The following is a 21,315-nucleotide window of genomic DNA, read 5'->3' as shown; positions in this document are numbered from 1 at the left end:
ATACCATCAACAATAGCTGGTTAATACTGTAACAGTAAACAGTTATATTCGTCCATTATCACACATTCACACACACTACCTAGAATCTGTTTATAGTTATATTGACCCATGATTTAAACCAGCGTAAACAATGAACATTGTTTATTCAATGTAGTGCAGAAGTCCGTCAGTACTGCGATGTGTACCGCGACTGGTGCCACTACTATTAGTGACCATTGATTTTATCGGAAAACTCAAGAGGTGCTAATTGCTACTTACAGAAGTGTGAAAAAATGGGATGAGGTACGCCCCATTTGCGGGATCCCGCTAAAAACTGCAGTGCGACTGGGTAGGCTTTATAAATAATATTGTCAGCTTACCTAATAAAGGTGATCTACATGCAAATGAGTATACATAAAGGAAATCAGAAACCACAGATTGGTTAATTTTGATCCTTTAAGATTTTACTATAGAGTGCCAAGAGCAACTTTCCCCACTGCTCCCACCTCTCTAGTGTGGAGGAGGAGGGAACAACTTTCCTTAGCACCAATATGCACCCTGCTCCCCACCAAGAGGTTAAAGAGATAGATTTGTTATTATGATATTTGTACTATAAAATGAACAACAAAGATAAGATTAGTCACTATTCACGACCAAATAAACTAGAGATCTACTAGAGATCGAAACATGGGCCTCTACATGGAACATGCTTTTCGGAGCAGCTAAATGCCAATCCATCACGGTTTCCAACCGCAGAGATTCTGCTGGCAATCATCCTAGCCTCCAATTCTTTGGTATAAAGCTCCCAGAGGCAGATAGTGTTGAACTCCTTGGTCTCACCCTCAGCAGGGATTTATCTTGGAATCCTAGATGGCAAAGACAGAGGCCCAGCGCACTGGTCTCCTCCGTCGTGATGCACCCTACTTGGTGACAGCTCAGAGAGCCATAATATATAAGAGATGGTCAGATCTAAGATGGAGTATGCTAGCACAGCATGGCATGGAGCAACTCCTACATCACTGTCAAAACTAGATGCAGTCTAGAGGCGTGCTGCTCGCATCATCGATCTCCCTGGAGAAGAACTTTCCTCTCTTCAAATTCAGCTTTTGGCTCACCGTAGAACAGTAGGTGCCACCACTATGTTCCATCAAATTTTCTACGGGAATGCCCCTGAATTACTATGCCAACTACTTTCGGACCAGCTCCAGACGGACCCTCGCCTTCGCCGCTCAGTTAGATCTTACGACCTTCCAGTTCAGATTCCAAGATCTAACCTTGTTAGTCAAGAGCGGTCTTTCATTCCATCTACAGCCCGCACATGGAATGCACTCCCGCCTCACATTCCTGGAATTGTGAAACAGATCATGGAACAGCTTCAAAAAGGAGGTTAATAGCTATCTAGGCGCCAACCCGTCAGCTTTATCGTAACGATAACAGCTGTTAATGCCTAGATATGTCTTGACATAAAAAAAATTAATTAAATTAATGTTCTTCATCACTTGTCTTCGACAATTACAGATATGTTGGTTACCGAAATATCTACTCAGGGTCATTTGCTTTGATGGGTTCAGCGGCCTTCTTGGGCGGAGTGGTCAGAATGACTATCAGTCTAACGGTCATCTTAATAGAATCTACCAATGAAATCAGCTATGGACTTCCCATTATGGTGGTATTAATGGTAAGTTGTCAGTGACTATAGGGACATTTACATCAGCAGCTTTCAGTTCCTCAGTGGTGTGATCAGAATGACTATCAGTGTAATGGCCATCTTAATAGAATCTACCAATGAAATCAGCTATGGACTTCCCATTATGGTGGTACTAATAGTAAGTTATCAGTGACTACTTTACGTTAATTGGGTCAGCAGCTTCCCATTCTTAATTAAATTACCATTAGTCTAACGGTCATCTTAATAAAATCTACCAATGAGATCAGCTATGGACTTAAAATATCCCTGTCAACTTCAGTAAAATGATGACAGTGATATTAGGCTAAGTTAGAGTACAGTCTTCTTGATAGTGGAGTACCATTAGATTTGGGAATAACTGAAAAGTTGGATTTTTAGTTTATCATCTTGTTTTGTCTTTGTTTACCTGTAGGTTGCTAAATGGTCAGGTGATCTGTTCAATAAAGGTCTTTATGACATCCATGTCCATCTCAAAGGTGTACCGCATCTGGAATGGGAAGCTTCTAAGAAAGTTGAAAAGTAAGTCACCAATAAATTGGTGGTGTGGTAGCTCTTCCAATTTTTTTTTAATGTAAAATTTAAAATAAACTATGTTGCAGTTATACATGTATAGTGGGTTGATATGTTTCGTTAGAGGTGCCATCTTTAATTTACTCAAAGCATAAAATGGGCTATTCCAGTTGAAATCCATACTACCCCTGTGAAAGATTTTGGAAATATCTTCCACAGCAGGAGTATGTTTTTCAAATGTAATTGGTCAGCGTTAATCATTTTGAAATCCCCCTGCATTATGGCTATCTATAATCTGCTACAACTGGAGTGAGTATTTCAAATGGAATTGACCCAATTGTGTATATTGTGTTCAAAACTCATACTCCCTCTGTGGAAGACTTTAGCTAAATCTTCCACAGGGGTAGTGTGTATTCTAAATGGAATAGCCCAGTATTTGTGTGCATGAAAATTTCATGAATTTTGTGAGTGGGGGTGATTCTGGACATTTTCATAGCGGCAAATATTTTCTTCTTCTTATAGACTTTTAAGGAAATGTACAAATTCACAAAATTTTACGTTGAAGAACCACAGATACTCTCCAAAATGTGAAATTTGAATTCTGCAGAGTATTGTAGGGCCTACACAATGATCAGTGCCATCCTCTTACCCTTAAACTTAATAAAATATTGTTATGCTTATGAAAATCATTTCACTGAAAATGTTGAATTTCTAGGCCTCGCTGTTAGTTCTCATTGATATTAACAGAATAAATCTTGTGTTCATTTGTTTAAAACACTCAAACAAATCTTGTATTAATTTGTCAAGTATTACATAATAATGAAATTTGAAAAATAAAATATTTCGCCATCGGACGGACTGCTAATTTGACAACATTATGTTACCGTAAATTTTTGTCCTCTGAAGTCACATGGTGTCTTTATTACCGGTACCTCTTAAATATGAAATTGTTGTGCTTATTTTCTTCACAAGTTACACTGCAAGATTTTTATTACAGCTGCCTGCACAGGTATCCCATCACCAATATACCTGACTGGTGCACACAAAGTATCTACATAGTACCAATGCTGCTACTGCACAGGACCCGCCAACAGTGGTACTGTCCTGGTACTACATGTACACCAGTACGTTACTCCCTTGGCACTGCACAGTAATGGTGTACCAGTGCAGGCGGCCCCAATATGAATCTTGTGGTGTTCAATTGCATGAGATAATACTGTATGGGTCAGTGTTTCAACACCTATTATAATGTGTTGTGCACTTTTTTCTTTGCAGGTTACGAGTACATGAAATCATGGAGACCAACCTGACCTACCTATATCCTCACACACGTGTGCGTTCTGTTATCAGCATACTAAGGACCACAATGCACCATGCATATCCTATCATCACAGATAATACGAGAAATGAGGACCGGGACAGTAGAATGGTGGACAGCGCCTTAGAGACTCAGAATACACAATTCAAGGTGAGGAATGCCATTATTATTATAGGCTAATTCCATTTGAAAACCACAGCCCACCCGTTTAAAGCCTTAATGTACGATCTTTTTTTCAGAATATACCTTTATTTTTTCAAAACCGATTTTTTGGGCATATTTGTAATACTTACACATGTTCCAACTTACATCTACATGTATGAGCAAATTGTCAAATTTGCCCTATTTGTAGGAAAACGGGATGATTTTCTGTTGGTCCGACATATTATCATAATATTTCAGATTATGATAATATGTCGGAAAAATCGCAAATCTTAATCTCCTATGAAGCCAGTTTGGTTACGCTCCCTTCACACATGTGGAGGGAGCGTAACCAAACTGGATGCGTATGAGCCTAACTCTGAGGCCACACTTGGCGTCCTAATCCAAAAAGTGCGAGATATTTCGATTGATAGAGGTGAAGTTTATGATGTTGTTTCTTTGCAAATTTCCAATGTTTTTTGCGTCCAAATGTATTGGGAACATTCATAATGATTGCATATTATCATTTTGGAAGAAAAAAAAGAAACATCTAAAAATTTAAAAAGATTGTACATTAAGGCTTTAAAGAGGCATGGTCTAGCTGATTTTTCATGTTCTGTTTTCTATCTTAGATTGAGGCCTACCATTAACACAATGTTTCCAAATTGTATTGCTCCAGTGGTTTTGATTTTAGAAAGAAAAACATGTATATTAATGCCCCATATGACAGTTCACACACTTCCTGTGTGGTAAACACATTTAGCTACGTTTTTGTTCACACCATCGAAATGAAACATATCTCAGGCATTAAATTTTACTAGTTAAATGAGAAAAATATAAGCTTTTGATACCAAAATCTCTGTTTTGGTGAAAAAAAATGGGGGGGGGGATGAGGCTGTCCATCAGGTCAATGACATTTAAGAATATTCGAGAATTCCTACCAAATTCAAATGTGTTATTATTAGCCACTCCAGATCCAACAATTTATCCAAAAAATAATAAGAAAGTTATGGAAGAGTTTGGAATTCAGAGTAAATTTGTCAAAATCAGGACAAAATCAGTGTGTAAAATAGAGCCTTTGACATGGCCAGGTATGTTAGTTTAATTTTGAAACAAGTTAAGGGTATCCTCCTCAGCCTGCACAGATTTTACAATTTATTATTTCGCTCAAACTTAATGAAATCAAGATTATTTCAAATAATTCACACACACCTGTATTGATCAGGTCTAATTGAAGTATAACTCACTTTTTTTTCTTCAGAAAGAGCATACTCTTACTCGTGCCAAAGAGCAGCTTCAAAGAAGAGAATCCCAAATGTCCATAGACTTGCAAAGAATGCGTAGTTCAAGTACAAGAATGCCAAATGATAGACGTGCAGCAGATGAATTTCAGACATCCCAGAGCTGGTCACAAGGTGCTTATTTCTCAAGTGAGATAAGGCATCGTAATTCAAGTATACTGAATGAAGAGAGTGATAGACCAAGAGCAGCTAGCATGGAAGAAGAACATAGGAATCATCCTGTGTAAGTTGCTCATCATGTGTACATATCCTTAACCCCATGAGAACTACCTGCCGATTGGCCAAAAAAAAAGTTTTCATTATCAATTGGACCAATCAGCAACATTTTTAGAATAATTTCACCATGCAAAGAAATTGGGGTGGATTATTTGCAAAGCTCCATTCTGATTAAAGTGAAGATATCGTGTAATTGACCAATCACTCAATCAGAGGCAATGTTAGATCGGCAGGTATAGTGCTCAGGGGTTAAAACTTTTGAAGGCATGCTTTTCCAGCTTTTTTCAGCTTTGTCAGCTAGTTGGCATGGCAATTGCTGTGGACATGAAAGTTTGTCTTAAACACACACTGGTTAACCTGTCATCATAAGCAGCTGGACTTGGGTCACCATATGTCCTCCGGCAATTCCAGCGCCTGGATCAAGTGTAAGTTAAGCTTGCCTCCAGAGCACCATGAAATGTGTACATCAGCAGGTGTCAAGAGCTGTTGAGTTATATGAGATCAAATTTGGTATCCAATTTTGGAAAAATGAAACCATGTGGAACAAATTTATTACCCTCGCTTTTCTCTAATCAAGGGTAAGTTTGCTCAATATTTTTAAGTATTTTTTTTATTATATGTGACCCACCCTGCAGTTGTTGGTAAAAAATGACTTGTATTGGTGGTTAACACAATGCACTGTGGGGATTGGAACTCATGATCACATTCTTTAACAATGGGTACCTGAATACAAAACCCACCCAAGTCCACACTTTGGCCAAATTGAGTTAAGCATGGGAAATCATTGCTTATACATAGGCCTATCATATGAAAAAGAACAACCCAAATTCATTCTCTATGTATGTCTTATTGAGCAAGTGAAATCTAACAAACCAGGTCCATGACTTGTAACACGGTCATTGCTGGAGAGAATCAAGTGTGTGGTTTATATAACATGACAGTATGCTTCAACATTCATACCTGTGTGCTTTATTTTGTATCATCTTACTATATATGGTACCCCCATTCCAAGCATTAAGGTTCTACTTATGAATTGCATATTTTTGTGCATGTGCCTTTCATACACACCCTTTCATTACGGCATACGCTTTGTAAAATCAGTCCATAGGATGCATTAAATGCATGCAAGAAAAGTACACACAAAATACTGTGCATTGTGTTTGAAGGAAGACCCTTGGTCTATAGCATGATGGCAGGTCCACGATAATTCAATTTTCTTTTAAATGCTGTTAATCATTTTCCTTGTTTTGTCTATTACAGTGACATAATGTCGGACCTAAGTAACGACTCCCAGACTGACTCCAGAGATATCGAAGACGACTACCGACCTTTGACCTTTCATGGAGTCATTTTGCGCAGTCACCTGGTAGCATTGCTGAAGAAAGGAGTGTGCTATGCTGAAAATTCACCGGTAAGAATTCTATTAAAAACATTAGTGATGCATGACAAAAAGTTCCAGACTCACATGGGAAGAGGCTTACACATCGTACACTGGAACATAGAAACACTCAAACCTTACACAATAGCGCATGAGATCGAGATGATCGAGATCGAGTGATAGTTTTATGACCTCAGTTTTTTTTTCATTTTTTTCCGGTTGTCAGGTAGCCATCTTTATTCTACATAAACAGCTATCGCCACTTACAAAAGCCGAGAACAACACAAAAACATTATAAAATCCTTCATTTAAAAGTAGAGAGCAAGATACATGTATAGCTGAACTTGACATAGATGGAAAAAATGCGAGAAGTGATTTGATGAAGGCAACAAAAGAAATTTTACAAAGATTGTTTCAAATTTTGATCAATCTGCTAAGATCGGCAGATATCGTCACAAAATCTGTCAAGAAACAGCAAATCTGTGCTGATTTCCACAAAATGGTGATACATGAGCAGAAATACTGCTAAATATATATGAGTACCATTTTCTCCCATGTGACATGGGGCCAAAAAATTGAAATCCTTCAAATCCTGCAAGAGAGGATCTGTTGGGCTATTCCAGTTGAAATCCATACATCCCATATGTAAGACTTGACCATAATATTCCACACAGGGAGTGTGAATTTCAAATGGAGTTACCTGTATGGGTGACTCCATTTGAAATCTACACCCTAGTCATATCTTCCTTTTAGAGGTTATATGGATTTCAACTGGAATATAGCCTAACACACTAGCTAGCATTTGATAACATATTGATAAAGAATAATGTATTGTGTTCTATTTATGTCCATGGATTTCAAAAATAGGACAGCAACAGTATTATCATTAACATTGACATACACTGAAATGGCAAACTGTACATATTCTGTAATATTTTAAATTTAAAAATTTCTTCCATACAGAGTTCCTCTCAGAGAACAATAAAATATGAAGAGCTGACAGAAGACTATCCCCGCTATCCGGACATTCATGATATAGACCTGTCACATATTAACAGGAATATGATCATGGTAAGTTTCAACGTAAAAATAAGGCTAAAATTGTAAATTGTTTGCTTGTGCCACATTCTTTGCGGAAGATGTTTGACTCTGGTGCATTTGTGATGCAAGTTCAAGCAGTCCCTGCTGTGTTTGCTCTCATGAAATACTGGGCAATTCCATTTAAAATCTACACTACCGCTGTGGAAGATTTAGCTAAAGTCCTCCACAGAGGGTACTAGTATACATTTCACAAATATAATAGATACTTCGGTAACTTCCATTTGAAATACTCACTTGTGGAAGATATATGTTAAGCCATACTACAGGGTGAGTATGGATTTCAAAATAATTAACTCTCATCAATCACAATTGAAAAACATACTCCCCCTGTGGAAGATATTTCCAAAATCTTCCAGTGTGAATAGCCCAATTGAGCTAACATGAAATTTCCCTGGGCAAGGTTCTAACTGCTTATTGTCCTGGTTACCCATAAGAACTCAGGAGTTGATCCTAGCTGTGATGGTTTACTGTTGTTTGAATAGGGTGTATGTGCTTCTTAACGGCAAGTCCCTGATTGATGCTAAACCATTTATATAATGTGTCTTGGGTATGCAACATGCCTTTAGTATGCAACATGCATTACACTCAGAACAGGTGATAATTTAGTAACTGGATGATCTTTGCCAGTTTTGTTGTTGATGTTTTTTGTTTTTTGCTCTATTGGAATGTTGTTGTTTTTTTGTTGTTTTTTTAAATTCTGCAACGTTTTCTTGCAACACCATTTAAGCCATTCATATATTGATCATTTATATTGTAGGATTTAACCCAGTACATGAATCCATGTCCATATACCGTGTCACCAGAGACGCCAGTCAGTAAAGTGTTCAATCTATTCCGCACCATGGGACTCAGGCATCTGGAGGTTGTCAACTCTTCTGGGGAGGTAAGTCTACATGTATTTCAGGCAAGAAAGAAATATATGGGAAATTTGACATTTATTGAATCAATTCGATTTACATGTACTTCTATTAAATTCAATTTAAGTCAGTTCTATACCACTTCAATTCAGTTTCATTTTTTAAAGTGGGTTCCAATCCATTTTAATTTAGTTCAATTCAGTTCAATTCAAAGTTTTGTTAAATTCAGATGCATCAATTCAATTCAGTTCAAGTCAGGGTAATCAATTCATTTCAAATCAGTTCAATTTAGACCAATTTAATTCGCTTCAACCAGGAAGGGCCACCAACAACAAGATCAAACATTTTTACACAATATATTTGTAATACTAATCCAATCAATCTATGTGTTATGTTTATGTGTGTAGTTCACAAACATTGTTACATATTTCTCTTTACACCTTTCCAGTAAAATTGCCTTACATAATGCAGAACAAAGTATAATTTTACACAGCTTTAGGCGTGGTGGCCTAGTGGTTATAGGCGTCCGCCTCATGATCGGGAGGTTGCGGGTTCGAATCCCAGCCGGGCCATACCAAAGGCTTTAAAAATGGTACCTACTGCCTTCTTGCCAGGCGTTCGGCTTTGAAAGAATGGAGTAGGGACAGTTAAACACATGGCTACCAGTGGACTAACCCCCCGCTGTAGCTTTTCTGCTTGCAGACATGTGGCCTAGGGTTATGAAACGGAGATAGGCGCCGCCCAATGGGCGAAATGCTTGTGAAGGATTTAACTTTTAACTTTAGGCTACATGCCATATTAAGGCCCATGATGACACAATGCAATGGTGTACTATTGTCAAATATAGGAGAGCACGGTACTGAGCTGTATCCAGCTTCAGGCTCTTACTAATTTCTGCTACTGCCCTCTATCAAACAAAGGACCGGAATTACAGTGGAAATTTCAGTTGAATGAACACAGCCTGACATAGCGTGACAAATGAAATTCCTAGTATAATAAAGAAGTGTGTATCTTGACCATCACTTTGAGGGTTTATGGCAAGAAAGTCCTATCTGCAATAGCTGCCCGGTGTCATATTATGTGTACAATATTAATGTAGAATCTGAGGAATGATCAAAATATCTATGGGGCAGCTATGGCTGATAGAACCTTCTGGTGCTAAACCCTCTAATAAGCATGATTTTCTCTTACTGCATCCCTGTAGACATTTTACAAGGGTTCATCTGAGACCTGGAATTTTAGGCAACATGGACAAAATATCAAATCCCAGGTCTGGATTTATGTGTTACTTCAATACAAAAGCAGCAGTAGTACTTTGTTAGCTACATAGGGATTTTGTTTGGTTTTTATTCAGGTTTTTTTTAAAGATTTTCAGTTTTTAGAGACAATTTGCACAAGTTAACCATTTGGACTGTTTTTTTCGCTGCACAAGTAGTATTAATCTTGTACTGTATAAGAGCAGTTGATTTGTTTCATTTAATTTTACTAAAATAGGAAAAATGTTCAAAATACACATTTCTTTAATTTACCACATTTTTTACTGCAAAAACTGGTGCCACAAAATGGGTATCATGGGTAACATCATGTATGGGCGTAGTAGTGCGATCATTCAGTGTGAGTTGGCTTGGATTGTACTCAGTACAAATGACCATTATGGCGATGTGTAGCACACATGGGTCACAATTTCTGCCATTTTGGTATATCATTGACCCCTTTTTCAAGGACAATTTTGGTCAATATTTTACAATTTTTTCACTGAAAAATTTCCCAATTTTACTAAACTGTAGCCATGCAAAAGTTTCTAAATTTGACAAAAACTTGGTATAGAGATGGGTCCAAAGTTCTTAGAAAATTGGAAAATGGATGGGTCCACTTCCAAATTCTCATCAGCACATCCCTACCAGAGCCGTAGCCAGGGGGGGGGGGGTGCAGGGGGGGGGTGCAGGGGGGTGGTGCCCCCACCCCAAATTTGCAAAAGTATACAAAAAGTCCCAAATTTTAAGAATTTGCGAGCATAGTGAGCCATAAAATCAGACCATTAAAGCTTTTTTGATCAAAAAAGATCCAGATTTGAGGGAGAAGGTCCACTTTTCACAAACTGCCCCACCCCCGTGGAAAAAAGTCTTTTTCAAAATCAGCACCGCCCCCACAAAAAATCCTGGCTACGGGCCTGATCCCTACCCAGGCCAAACTTTAGTGAACCCACTTCTGTGTTGGCTTCAACACATTTGGGAACCAAAACTTTCAATTCTCTTGTCTCAAGATTCATATTTTAGTGGTCAAAATACTGCTCTATGGGGCTGGTGCAATTATTGACCAATGAGATGTTGGGATTTCTTAATAAATATGATGAGGTATAGTCATTTTTATACATCCATCCGTCATTCTGTCCTTCCATCCGAGGTTGCGAGTGAAATTTCTTGGAACTGGTAAGGCGTATACAAATTCTAGTAGGTTTTTATCGCAAAATATGCTAATTTAGTAGCTCATTTGCATAAATTTGGTGTGCGTCCAATTTCTGGGAATGGGTGCAGCATAATTAGTGATGCATCTTGTTGGAGGGTTGGCAGTCAGTCAAATTACACTTTGTTTAAAAAAAATTTCCTCCATGTCCAAGTGAAATTCCCTATTGTTAGAATGATGCACGTCAGGGTGGAGGCATTTTGGCCGACTCATTGCATCTAGAACCTGGCACCTCGAGAACATGTGATCTGCATGAACTTCATTTGCATATTTGCTATAAAATGGCATTCATCATTATTTAACTACCTTACTACAAAGCCAGAGTGAATTTAAAATCTGGTTAGGGATAGAACATGCATGTAATTTCTGCTGCATGTTTTTTTTTTTCAATTTATTTTTTTTTTTAGTGTGTGTTTCATCCAGGTCTCCACAATTCGGTAAAAACTTGGGGAAATCACTGTTCATTGTCCCAGTTGATACCTAAACCAAGGATAAGTTCAAACTGTTGTTGTTATGATCCAAGTTTATTCTAGATTTCAAACTGATAAATCCGCTGGATGTATGTCAATCCCCTGGATTTATGATCACCTTGTACCTTGGGCTATTCCAGTTGAAATCCATACACCCCCTATTTAAGACATGACCTTAAACATCCGAATGAGGGGTGGGTTTAAATGGAGTCTCAAGTAACCCCATTTGAAATTCACACTCACTATGTGGAAGATTAAGGTCATGTCTTCTATAGGGGGTGTACGAATTTCAACTGGAATAGCTCATTCTATGTTCTCCGAAATAAGAACATCTGTAAATGGATAACATATAACAGATTCCTTTTATCCAGTAAGCCTTGTGTTGTCTGGCAATTGATGAGGATACAGATAGAGATACCTTGTTATACTTGAGTAAGTCACTAGGGGATATACCATGTAGGGTTGCTAGACACATGATTTGGTAGCCCAATTGGGTGAATTTTGTCTATTTTCTATCCCATAATACAAATGGTTAAGAAACAAATTGGGCGACTTTTCAACAGTGGCTTCTCACAGGTAGTTTCCTGTCTCATAGAAACCAATGGCTAAGAGAAAAATTGGGCAAATTTTTTGATTATTTGGCTCACAATTCAGACTGAACTTAGTTGGCAACCAGCTCAGTAAGCCGAAGGTTTTAGATCTTCTGTGTGTTCTCTTAAAAGGCAGATGACCCAATTTTTAACATGGCACATCTCAGTAGTCAAAGTGACCTTGCCCACTCGATACTCTAATACCTGTGGAGTGTGCAGTACGATATTGACAATCATTGATTTGAGAACAGTGCTTGAAATAAGCCAACATCTTCAAGGGCCATTAAGGCCCTTGTTTGGGTTAGAAATCTACTGCCCCTCATCAATTTTACACAAGTCTGAACTAAAATTGCAAAAAATTGTAATGTCACATTGGTCCAGATTTTGTGACACAAATCAACAACAGGTAATGCCATGAATTGCTGTTGAATTCAGAATTAGGATGTGTCTTATTTCTATAACACTGACCAAAATGCAGGGCTGGATTTACCTTTTTGGAGGCCCTGAGCCAGGCCAAAATTTGGAGGCTCCAAACTCACCTTGAGGAAGGCATGTGCACTCAAGTGACCAAGTTTTGGTCAGTGGTGGCTGGATGAGCGTTACAATTTTGAGTGAGACAAGCATAGATGTTTGACTATGACTATCTTTGCCCAAAATGAAGGTCAATTTTGCTATATAATGGGCCAGTGTGTGTGAAGCTCACAACATTTTGCAATTTTACCCCATTTTGGCAAAAAAAACCATTTTATTTTTCGGGCTTAAAAGGAAGATGCACAGGGCAATTTGTGAGGCCCCCTAAATTTGGGGGCCCTGGGCCTGGGCCCATCTGGCCCAATAATTCCGGTCCTGCCAAAGTGTATCAAGTTTGCTGGGTGCTTGCCACAGGCTTCAATATAAAAGGTCCAAGTTTTGAGATATTTTCTCAATATCAACAAGAGCTATCTGAAGAACCACTGAGCTTGTGCTTGTACTCATTGTAATGCTTTCTTCAGAATTTTTTAGAATTAAAAAAAAATGTCGTCTACAGTTGACACCAGCATGGACGGAGTTAAGTCAAATTTGAGAAGTCATAGAGGATTATCTCCTCCTTGACCACATCATCACTTCCTTGGATCTAGTGCATAATCTTCAATATTATTAAAATACTGAAATTATATACAATACACATTGGCTTTATTAGGTGTGATTTCAGTTTTATTACACATATCGTATAAAATATTTTATACAATTTTATAAAATTCTTTCATAGCTAGATCAGAATCTGTGTATACATTCTGTACAAAATTAATTTGTGACATTCAGAAAAGCAATAATTTTGTGATTTGTCTTCAGTAAATGAGTTTTGAAAAATTGTCTTTTTAGTTAATCCAGGAATAATAATAATTGGTTTACTTTTGGGAGCAGAGTTCATGTATAATTGGTGTTCATCACCCTCACTCTCACATTTTTACTCAGGGTCTTTCAGTTTCCTTCTCCATGATTGTAAAGTTGCCAATTTACCAGCTTTCAGTATTAATTATGATTCATTATACATCACGGTTGTTTGATGTATATAGAATTGGCTTCATTATTAACTAAATGCAAACTATAGATGGCGCTATTTATCCTAAATCATATTTCTTCATTTGCAAGGGGTAGGTGATTAATACTGCATTTAAAACAAATGGAATAGGTGAAACAAGCAGCAAAGAAATTTTATAAACATATTTCTTCAAAAAATATAAATAAATTGGTTGTATTTAAAGCTTGAAAGAGTAACTTTTAGTAACTAAATAGCGCCACCAATTTTGTCATAAATAGCTACATTTTATATCCAAAAGGCTTAAAAATATGAATAATTTTGTAAAAGAGGGGAAATTTAAAGATGAAAATGACTCAAAAGCATCTGTATACATTAGCATGATATCGCTTTTTTGCTGTTTAAGCCTAAAATTGGGTTATACATGATATTTTGTTTGAAAAACTGATAAATGATCACATCAAACAGCCGTGACATTACATAGTAATTGTCCGAATAATTGATAGTACAAAGTACCAGTGTAGATAATGCCGCAAATAGTTGAAAGCGCCAACAAAACTCAAATAAACAAATAAACATTTGTTTACTTTTTATAACAGCCATTTCATTTAATGCCAAGGATTTAGTGGAAGCAAGTCTATTTTGAATTTATTTCAATTGAAAAGAGAGTGAAGCTGACTAAAACTGCTGAGAACAAAATAAAATATCTTATATTGATAGATGCTTTCTCAGGTTTTCACATCTTTTGCATGCATGCATGTAATAGTACTTTGATTCATATTTATGTGAATTTAAAGAAATCTACTGCATATTATGAGTTGCCTATATGCACCTATTAAATTTGATTTTCCCTCTTTCTCATGGATAATATCCACTATTTACAAACTTACTTTTCTTACACATGTAAACATGTATGATCTCATGTACAAAAAATATATACACGACCATTGTAGAGCTTATTTGCTGTTGCTATATTTAAATCTCGGACCCGGCATGGACAATTTAAATGTAAAAAGTGCATCGACAAGCATTTCACATTCATATGACATTGTAAACTACGCACAACTCGAAAAAGAATAAACCAATCACACCATGCAATGTTGTTACTGGGCAGCTACATGTACATGTAGTCGCTTATGTCAGAGCTTATGTCCGCATATGCATTTGACACAACGCTCGGCACATACACTTTTGTCTGAGATTTTTAAATAGCAATATTAGTTCACTGAATTATGCCTGTTAAGTATGATTAGCAATTGTTTTCCTTGCTTATAAAATAAGATAAATGCCTTGATTAAAAGGAATTTATACATTTTTTACAGTGAACATAGGCATTATGTGGCCAATTTTCAACAAAATTGTTCGCCACTTGCCAGGGAGTTCCCCCTCTGGTTTCCCTCCATAAGAAGTCACTTATATCCATGGAGTAAAAAAATCCTTAGTCAAATTGGATTTCTTTCCCTATAGATACATCAATTAGATACCACTTCTGTGTCTGGATCATACCATAGTTCATTAGGATCTCTCCCAAGCTCTATTTCATCTTCAAATTCCAGTGAATCGTCTGATAAACCACCGTTTAATTCAGCATCTACTTCTTGTATGATTCTATCATCATCATCCCAACCTGTGAAATCATCTTGGCGTGCTGTATGCCATTTGTTCTCCTCGTCTTCATCATCGTATTGCTGCGATATGTCGGCAAAATCCCACTAGAAATCAAACAGAAATGCATTTGTATAGTGTTATAATGTCATACATAGTGGGGAATCTGTACATTTTTTATTTAAAATTTGTTTTAAACAGTTAATGTTTTTTGAACTGCAGGCATTGAACTGCTGGCCTATAGATAATAACAAAACTGCTCTTCTCCATCTGACTCATTAGCTCAGTTGGCAGAGCATCGGTCCGTTGATCCAAAGGTCCCAGGTCCAAATCCTGGATGGTCAGTGAAATTTTTTCACTGGCTGTCATTTATGTATGTGGAGACTTATGTTAAAAACCTTTTTCATATTTAATGTTTTTTTCTTTAATTTCATTGGTTTTTGCCCATGTTCTGTGAGGCAATTGAGTACAGCTGGGTGCATATTGAACTGCGCTGTTGAATATGTTGTTTGCGTTGTGCATGGTATACAAGCTGAAATCATACTCATCGCGGCTGTGTGTCATTTAGTGTTCATGCATGAAGGACTCATTGGATTTGGCAATTCTGTGCACGGGAGGGACTTAATTGTATTGAACTTGATACAAATTGCCATAAAAAGTGGTTTTAAAAAAAATCCACACAAGATTTTATGCTTGATCTGTTCTAGAATGACAATAAAAAGTACTCTTTTGAGACCCAGTCATGTATCTATAGAGGTTGTGCATATGATGTATCATACCGTAAATATGGCGGACTTCTCAAATGCATTCAACAAAAGCATGATTACAATCTACCGCGAGTTCGTCTCACATACATGTACATAACAAATGTACTACGAACAAATAGGTTGATGACAACATTTGATTGAATGGACTGCACTGTGCCATGATTACGGTGAAGGACACCGTTTCAAATCCTTTGTTCAGAGCTAATGCCAATAATTTCATGCACAACCTCTATTGCTTGACACAACACAACATACCATTATTTTTCTGTGTAACAACTATACACTCCATTTTGTTGTTCCACTTAAAATAATGGTATCTAATATTCTATCAGGCGATAGATACACGGCTGGCATTTTGCTATGCTCTAAATCTACAACATTTATTGTGAACTATGAGCACAGACATTGTCCACTAGCCATTTCCACAAAATTGTTTGACCATCATCAACATCTATCTATCTGCACAATACATTTTAAATTAGTGTAGATGTATGACTAGGGATGCATTTGTTATGATTTTCAAGCTAAATTACGAACAAATGCTTGCTATATATAGAATGCAGCAACTTAAACACGTTTTGAAATCAGAACATTGCAAGAATCCAAAACTATAGTAAAAAATGCAAAGAAATATGAAAGTCATGTATTAAAAAACACAATTCAAGCCTTGCATTTAACAAGCAATTTAAGTTTTGTAAGTTTTGCTGTCTTTTAGTTTTACATGTTTTTAATTTGGCACCTTTGTGTTTCATCCTTTGCTAATTAGTTCTAGTCCATCAAGTTTGAAAAGGTGTCTGTATGTGTCAGTACATATTTTGTGGTGATATCCATATATTATAAAAGTCTCGTGCAATTAATTTTTCACAGTCTGCCAATTTTGAGCTGTTTCCCGGAATGGTTTCAAATTTACAATTCTGTGTTTCCTGACAATGACCTACAAAAAGAATATATTCATGCATTGTTATTTAGCAGTAGTGGCTTGGATATCAAAAATAAATGTAGCATCAAAATTACCACTTTACAGTACTGATAAATATCACATTACAATAAACTGTCCAGTGGGACCTCTTTAAGGGTAGAGCGAGGTATTGTTGGTCGAAGCAACCTAAAAATCGATTTTCATTATCTAGATCAATATATTATTGAAAATAACACCTTGATTTTTTGCAAAAGTTCATTCTACAAATCGTATACTTTGCAAACTTGCTTAATTTATTATTGTTAATGAGTTATGTACGTTTTACAAAAGTGTTGTTTCAGCCCTCTTTACAACGTAACTCAAGAACCGCAGCACCTATAAAAGTATATCTGATATTTTAATTCTTCTACACACTCGCTATGAATTGAGCAATGCAGTTTTTGCCAAAGCTCACTACCATTCGTAAGATGCTGTGAACTACCAAATCACAACAGCTTAAAATAATTAATAACCTTAATACAAAATTTGTTCTCAAGCATAATATTTTTGATGTGATAACACACATTCCTGTTTAATAACAAAACATCAGATCTTAGGCCCAGATAATTTTATATTAACAAGGTTGCACTGTATAACCTTTGCAATGCTTTGTAGTGAATATGGCAAAATATATTGATATCATCACTTTCTATAGTTACTTGAATACAATTGGATGGTCTCAAGTTATCTGCAGTTTGTCAGTATGCTTGAATAACACAGTGACATTGCATTGTGTAATGATATAGAATGGCATGCATGCAGTTGGGTGCTATATAGTTGCATATTGCGAATGCGTGACAGACAGCAGACACATGCTTTTGTGAATATATGCAAACAGAGAAAATGTATTGATACACACAGTAACAAAATCCTAAGCGGATCAAACTATTAAAGTAAGGTCCTTGTGAGTGATATCTATGGCTTCCATGCCAAATTCTTTTTTTTTAATTCGCCATGTAAATATTATTTATGTTGCCAAATAAAATTCACACAACTAATAATAAAAGTAAATATTAATAGTAACATCTTTTGGTTTTTTTAATTGTTTGTTTCATCAGATACTTGGGATTGTAACTCGACATAATCTGACAGAAGAATTCCTGGATGAGAAATTAAAGGTACATGAAAGGAATCAGGAAGAGATGTCTGAGTCAGATGTAATAATCTCATAACAAACGCTACTGTAATGGTTGTAGCACAATATAATCCGACAGAAGAATATATGTGACCGTCCACGTCAAAACGCCAGTAAAGTCGGCCCCTGGTCAATTTTGTTTTCTTCCGTGTTTAGAAAATATATATCATAAGCTTTACAATGACATATCATTTGACTTCAAACAATATCCAGAAGCTGAGTTATGGCTTGTTAAACGTTGCTCCTTCAGTAAAAGGGTACATTATTTTAGTCCTACATTATTTCTCTTTTTCCACATCGCTGGTATTACATATCAAATTGTCATAATTGGCGGTCACTTCAAATCATCCCCAAGTCTACGAGGTTCAGGAATGTCCTCTCATTGTTGATTGTTAGACCTAGTTAACCCACCACTTGAACAGGATTTGGCCAAAGCAAACAAAGACTAGGGCTATTTACTAACTCTATACATAAGTATAAGCTTATTATCCTCTTCAACAATAGGATTAAAAATTGGCGTTTGACTGACACTAAAATGAGAAACATGTAGGACAAACATTACAAAAATATGAATACAACCTTTATGCACATTTTGCACTGTAACTCGAAATACAATTTGCCGACTTTACGAGCGGTTTAAGATGGATAGTCACATATGGATGATAAATTGAAGGTACATGTAAGAAATCAGCATGAAATATCTGAGTCAAATGTAGTAATCCGATAATAAACGGTTCTGTAATGGTTGGGTGTGAAAGGTCATACATTGAGGTCATCTTGTAAAATAGGCTGAAAATACTTTTGTAAGGATTTTTCTGTTCACATCTATGCAGCTGGAAGGCTGATAGAGAATCTGACGTGTAAGGCTATGTTTTTTACGCAAAACAATACTTTTATGTGATTTAAAATTTTACACTTTTTGACCATATCCATAGTAATTTAATAACTACATGACTTTGAAAATATTCTTGTTGATAATAAGTATATTGTAAATGGTGTAAAAGGCAATCTTTTTGTAAAGCATGAAATAAAATGGTTGTATCATTATTTTAATATGTCAATACCTTAAATTTAAAACATTCCATAACTGAGATTTAATACAATAATAGTACCTTGTACATGTATATGCTGTTTCTAATGAACTTTTATTATGAAAAACAGCATTATTTTTTAATGCTTGTGTGTGGTAGTGGTTATTTGTCAACACTGGCAAAATATTTGTACAATAATGGACACACAGGAACCATGGAAGTCCTATAAACCATATCATGTTTTTGGATGTAAGACGCCACTTTAGTTGCCAGTGTAGGGTGATAAGCACTTGGATAGTAAAGACTTAACCACATCCATATGGTAAGGGGGAAAATGAAAAAAGCCCTCAAATGAGTGTTTGAGTAAGAACTAATGTGAATTTCATGTCTATGTTTGTCGCTGTTTACAAATAGGGATGTGTGTGTAAAAGGTGATGTAACTAAGCAATGATTTTAATTGTGTCTAAAGACGTAATTGGCAAATAATGTAGTTTCTCAAAAAAATGTTATTGTACTTTAATGTATGGAATAGTTTGTCTACCATTTCTTTGAAGTAAAACATGTTTACTGTAAATATGTAAAATAACTCTTCTGTGTGAATCTACAATTGTGTGCTTCATAATGCTGTAAAATTAATAGTATATTTTTGTAAAGCATAATTATTCTAAGGTTCAATTAGTAGGTATACAAAAGTATATTGATATCGATATGTTTTTTCGAGTCCCAACATGTTTAGAAATCTAGCTACTAATTGAACATAGAACTATCACTGGAAAATGAATGTTTTCAAGATTTTTCCAAGGTTACATTTTATATAAATTTGTATATAAATCATGTGTACGATAACAAGTAAATTGATTAAAATTTTCATTTTATTGTTTAGATGAGAGTGCATGGTGTCATGTTTTGTATCATCATGTGAGTGCAATAAAAGCAAATGTTTAATATTGGTAATTTGGTAGCACTATTGGGTGTCAAGTCTGTGGCTAATGGTACTTCCTGGAGGAGCCGTTTTAGTTACCAGATCAAGACATTTTAAACACACAATGCCTCATGTGATTAACATTTTGGCCACATGCAATTGGTTCAGGAATTGTGTGTGGGGGTGCATTCTGTATCCTTTCATCCTGGCATTACAACCCCTTACCCAAGTTCGCCCAAGGTATGCACATGTACATGCACCCTATCCTTCACTGATGGAGATATGTTTGTATGTTTGTGGTTTCAAATGGATACAGCCAACATTATTAAGATTATCCAAACCCAAGAGAACAACCAGCTCTAGTCATTTATATGGATCCAAATTATATTTTCAGTTGCAATTTTGATAGAAATGTGATTTCTTAATGTATGCAATTTCCCATTAGATCACCACATGTTGTTATACAGCCAAGGTCAAAGGTCTTGTATTCCATATTTGGCAGTCTCCTGGACTTATATGGTATTCCTGTTACTTACCTCTAAATCATCACCAAACTTGCTCATCTGTTGCTTTTGTCCAACTCTTTCAAACACATAATTATTTGACTCCAATCCTTGGTTTGTCATATCATCATTTAACCGGTCATCATTGTCATCTTCATCGTCATCATCATCAATACCTGGACCCATGGCAGTAGTAGAAGGCACTAAGTAGTCTTTGATGCTTTTCTGTTGAGGTCTTGATGGAGGCTTTGGTGTATGGAATAAAAGAAAAACAGAAAACTTGCAATTTAAAATGCATAAGAAATGTGTTTTGAATTTGGTGTAAAACATTAATCAACCACTGTCAAATCGCATAAGGTAATTATACAGACAAATAAGCAACCGGGTATTATAAAAGGAATATTTCGTGATCCTAGCATCCTTTTTGTGACACTCACAAAAGAAGATATCCACGGAAAAGGCTTATTCCAAAAATTTCAGTTGGTTCCGATTATGTGTATTACACTGCTCAATAGACAATGTGTTGTAATTTCATGCTGGTGTACCAGAATGTTATTCATACTTCACGATGTTTTTGCTAAATGAATTAATCTGTAAGAATATTTTTTGTACACAAACATTATGTAGCCAACGGTTTCCAGTGGTATAAAAATCAACCTTTTTTGAGAAATGTGGGGAGGATGATGCTGTGGATCACGAAATGCCCTTTTAAATTCCTGTCATGGGCTTTTAACGGGCATAATCCTTGAAAATAAAAGTGTATCAGTGACCACTATATTCTGTAATTAGACCTACTTGTTGTTCCATGATGATATTTTCTGGCTCATCAATTTCTAAGATAAGAGAGAGTCTTTTAGCATCCAG

At 36.2% G+C, this 21,315-nt stretch overlaps 1 protein-coding gene across 1 annotated transcript in view; it reads left to right on the top strand.

The window, feature by feature from the left end:
• Positions 1-19,915, top strand: part of LOC140168292 (H(+)/Cl(-) exchange transporter 6-like) — a 45,131-nt gene extending 25,216 nt beyond the window's left edge. Inside the window, exons 15-22 of the mRNA XM_072191646.1 lie at positions 1,498-1,657; positions 2,079-2,185; positions 3,452-3,644; positions 4,897-5,159; positions 6,413-6,563; positions 7,494-7,601; positions 8,389-8,514; positions 17,919-19,915. Of these exons, the coding sequence (XP_072047747.1) occupies positions 1,498-1,657; positions 2,079-2,185; positions 3,452-3,644; positions 4,897-5,159; positions 6,413-6,563; positions 7,494-7,601; positions 8,389-8,514; positions 17,919-18,032 (1,222 nt within the window). The 3' untranslated portion in view covers positions 18,033-19,915. The remainder of the gene's footprint in view (positions 1-1,497; positions 1,658-2,078; positions 2,186-3,451; positions 3,645-4,896; positions 5,160-6,412; positions 6,564-7,493; positions 7,602-8,388; positions 8,515-17,918) is intronic.
• The last annotated feature ends 1,400 nt before the right edge of the window (positions 19,916-21,315 follow it).

Source organism: Amphiura filiformis, chromosome 13 (assembly GCF_039555335.1).
Source record: "Amphiura filiformis chromosome 13, Afil_fr2py, whole genome shotgun sequence".
Taxonomy (NCBI): domain Eukaryota; kingdom Metazoa; phylum Echinodermata; class Ophiuroidea; order Amphilepidida; family Amphiuridae; genus Amphiura; species Amphiura filiformis.
This window is presented reverse-complemented; position numbering and strand designations above follow the sequence as displayed.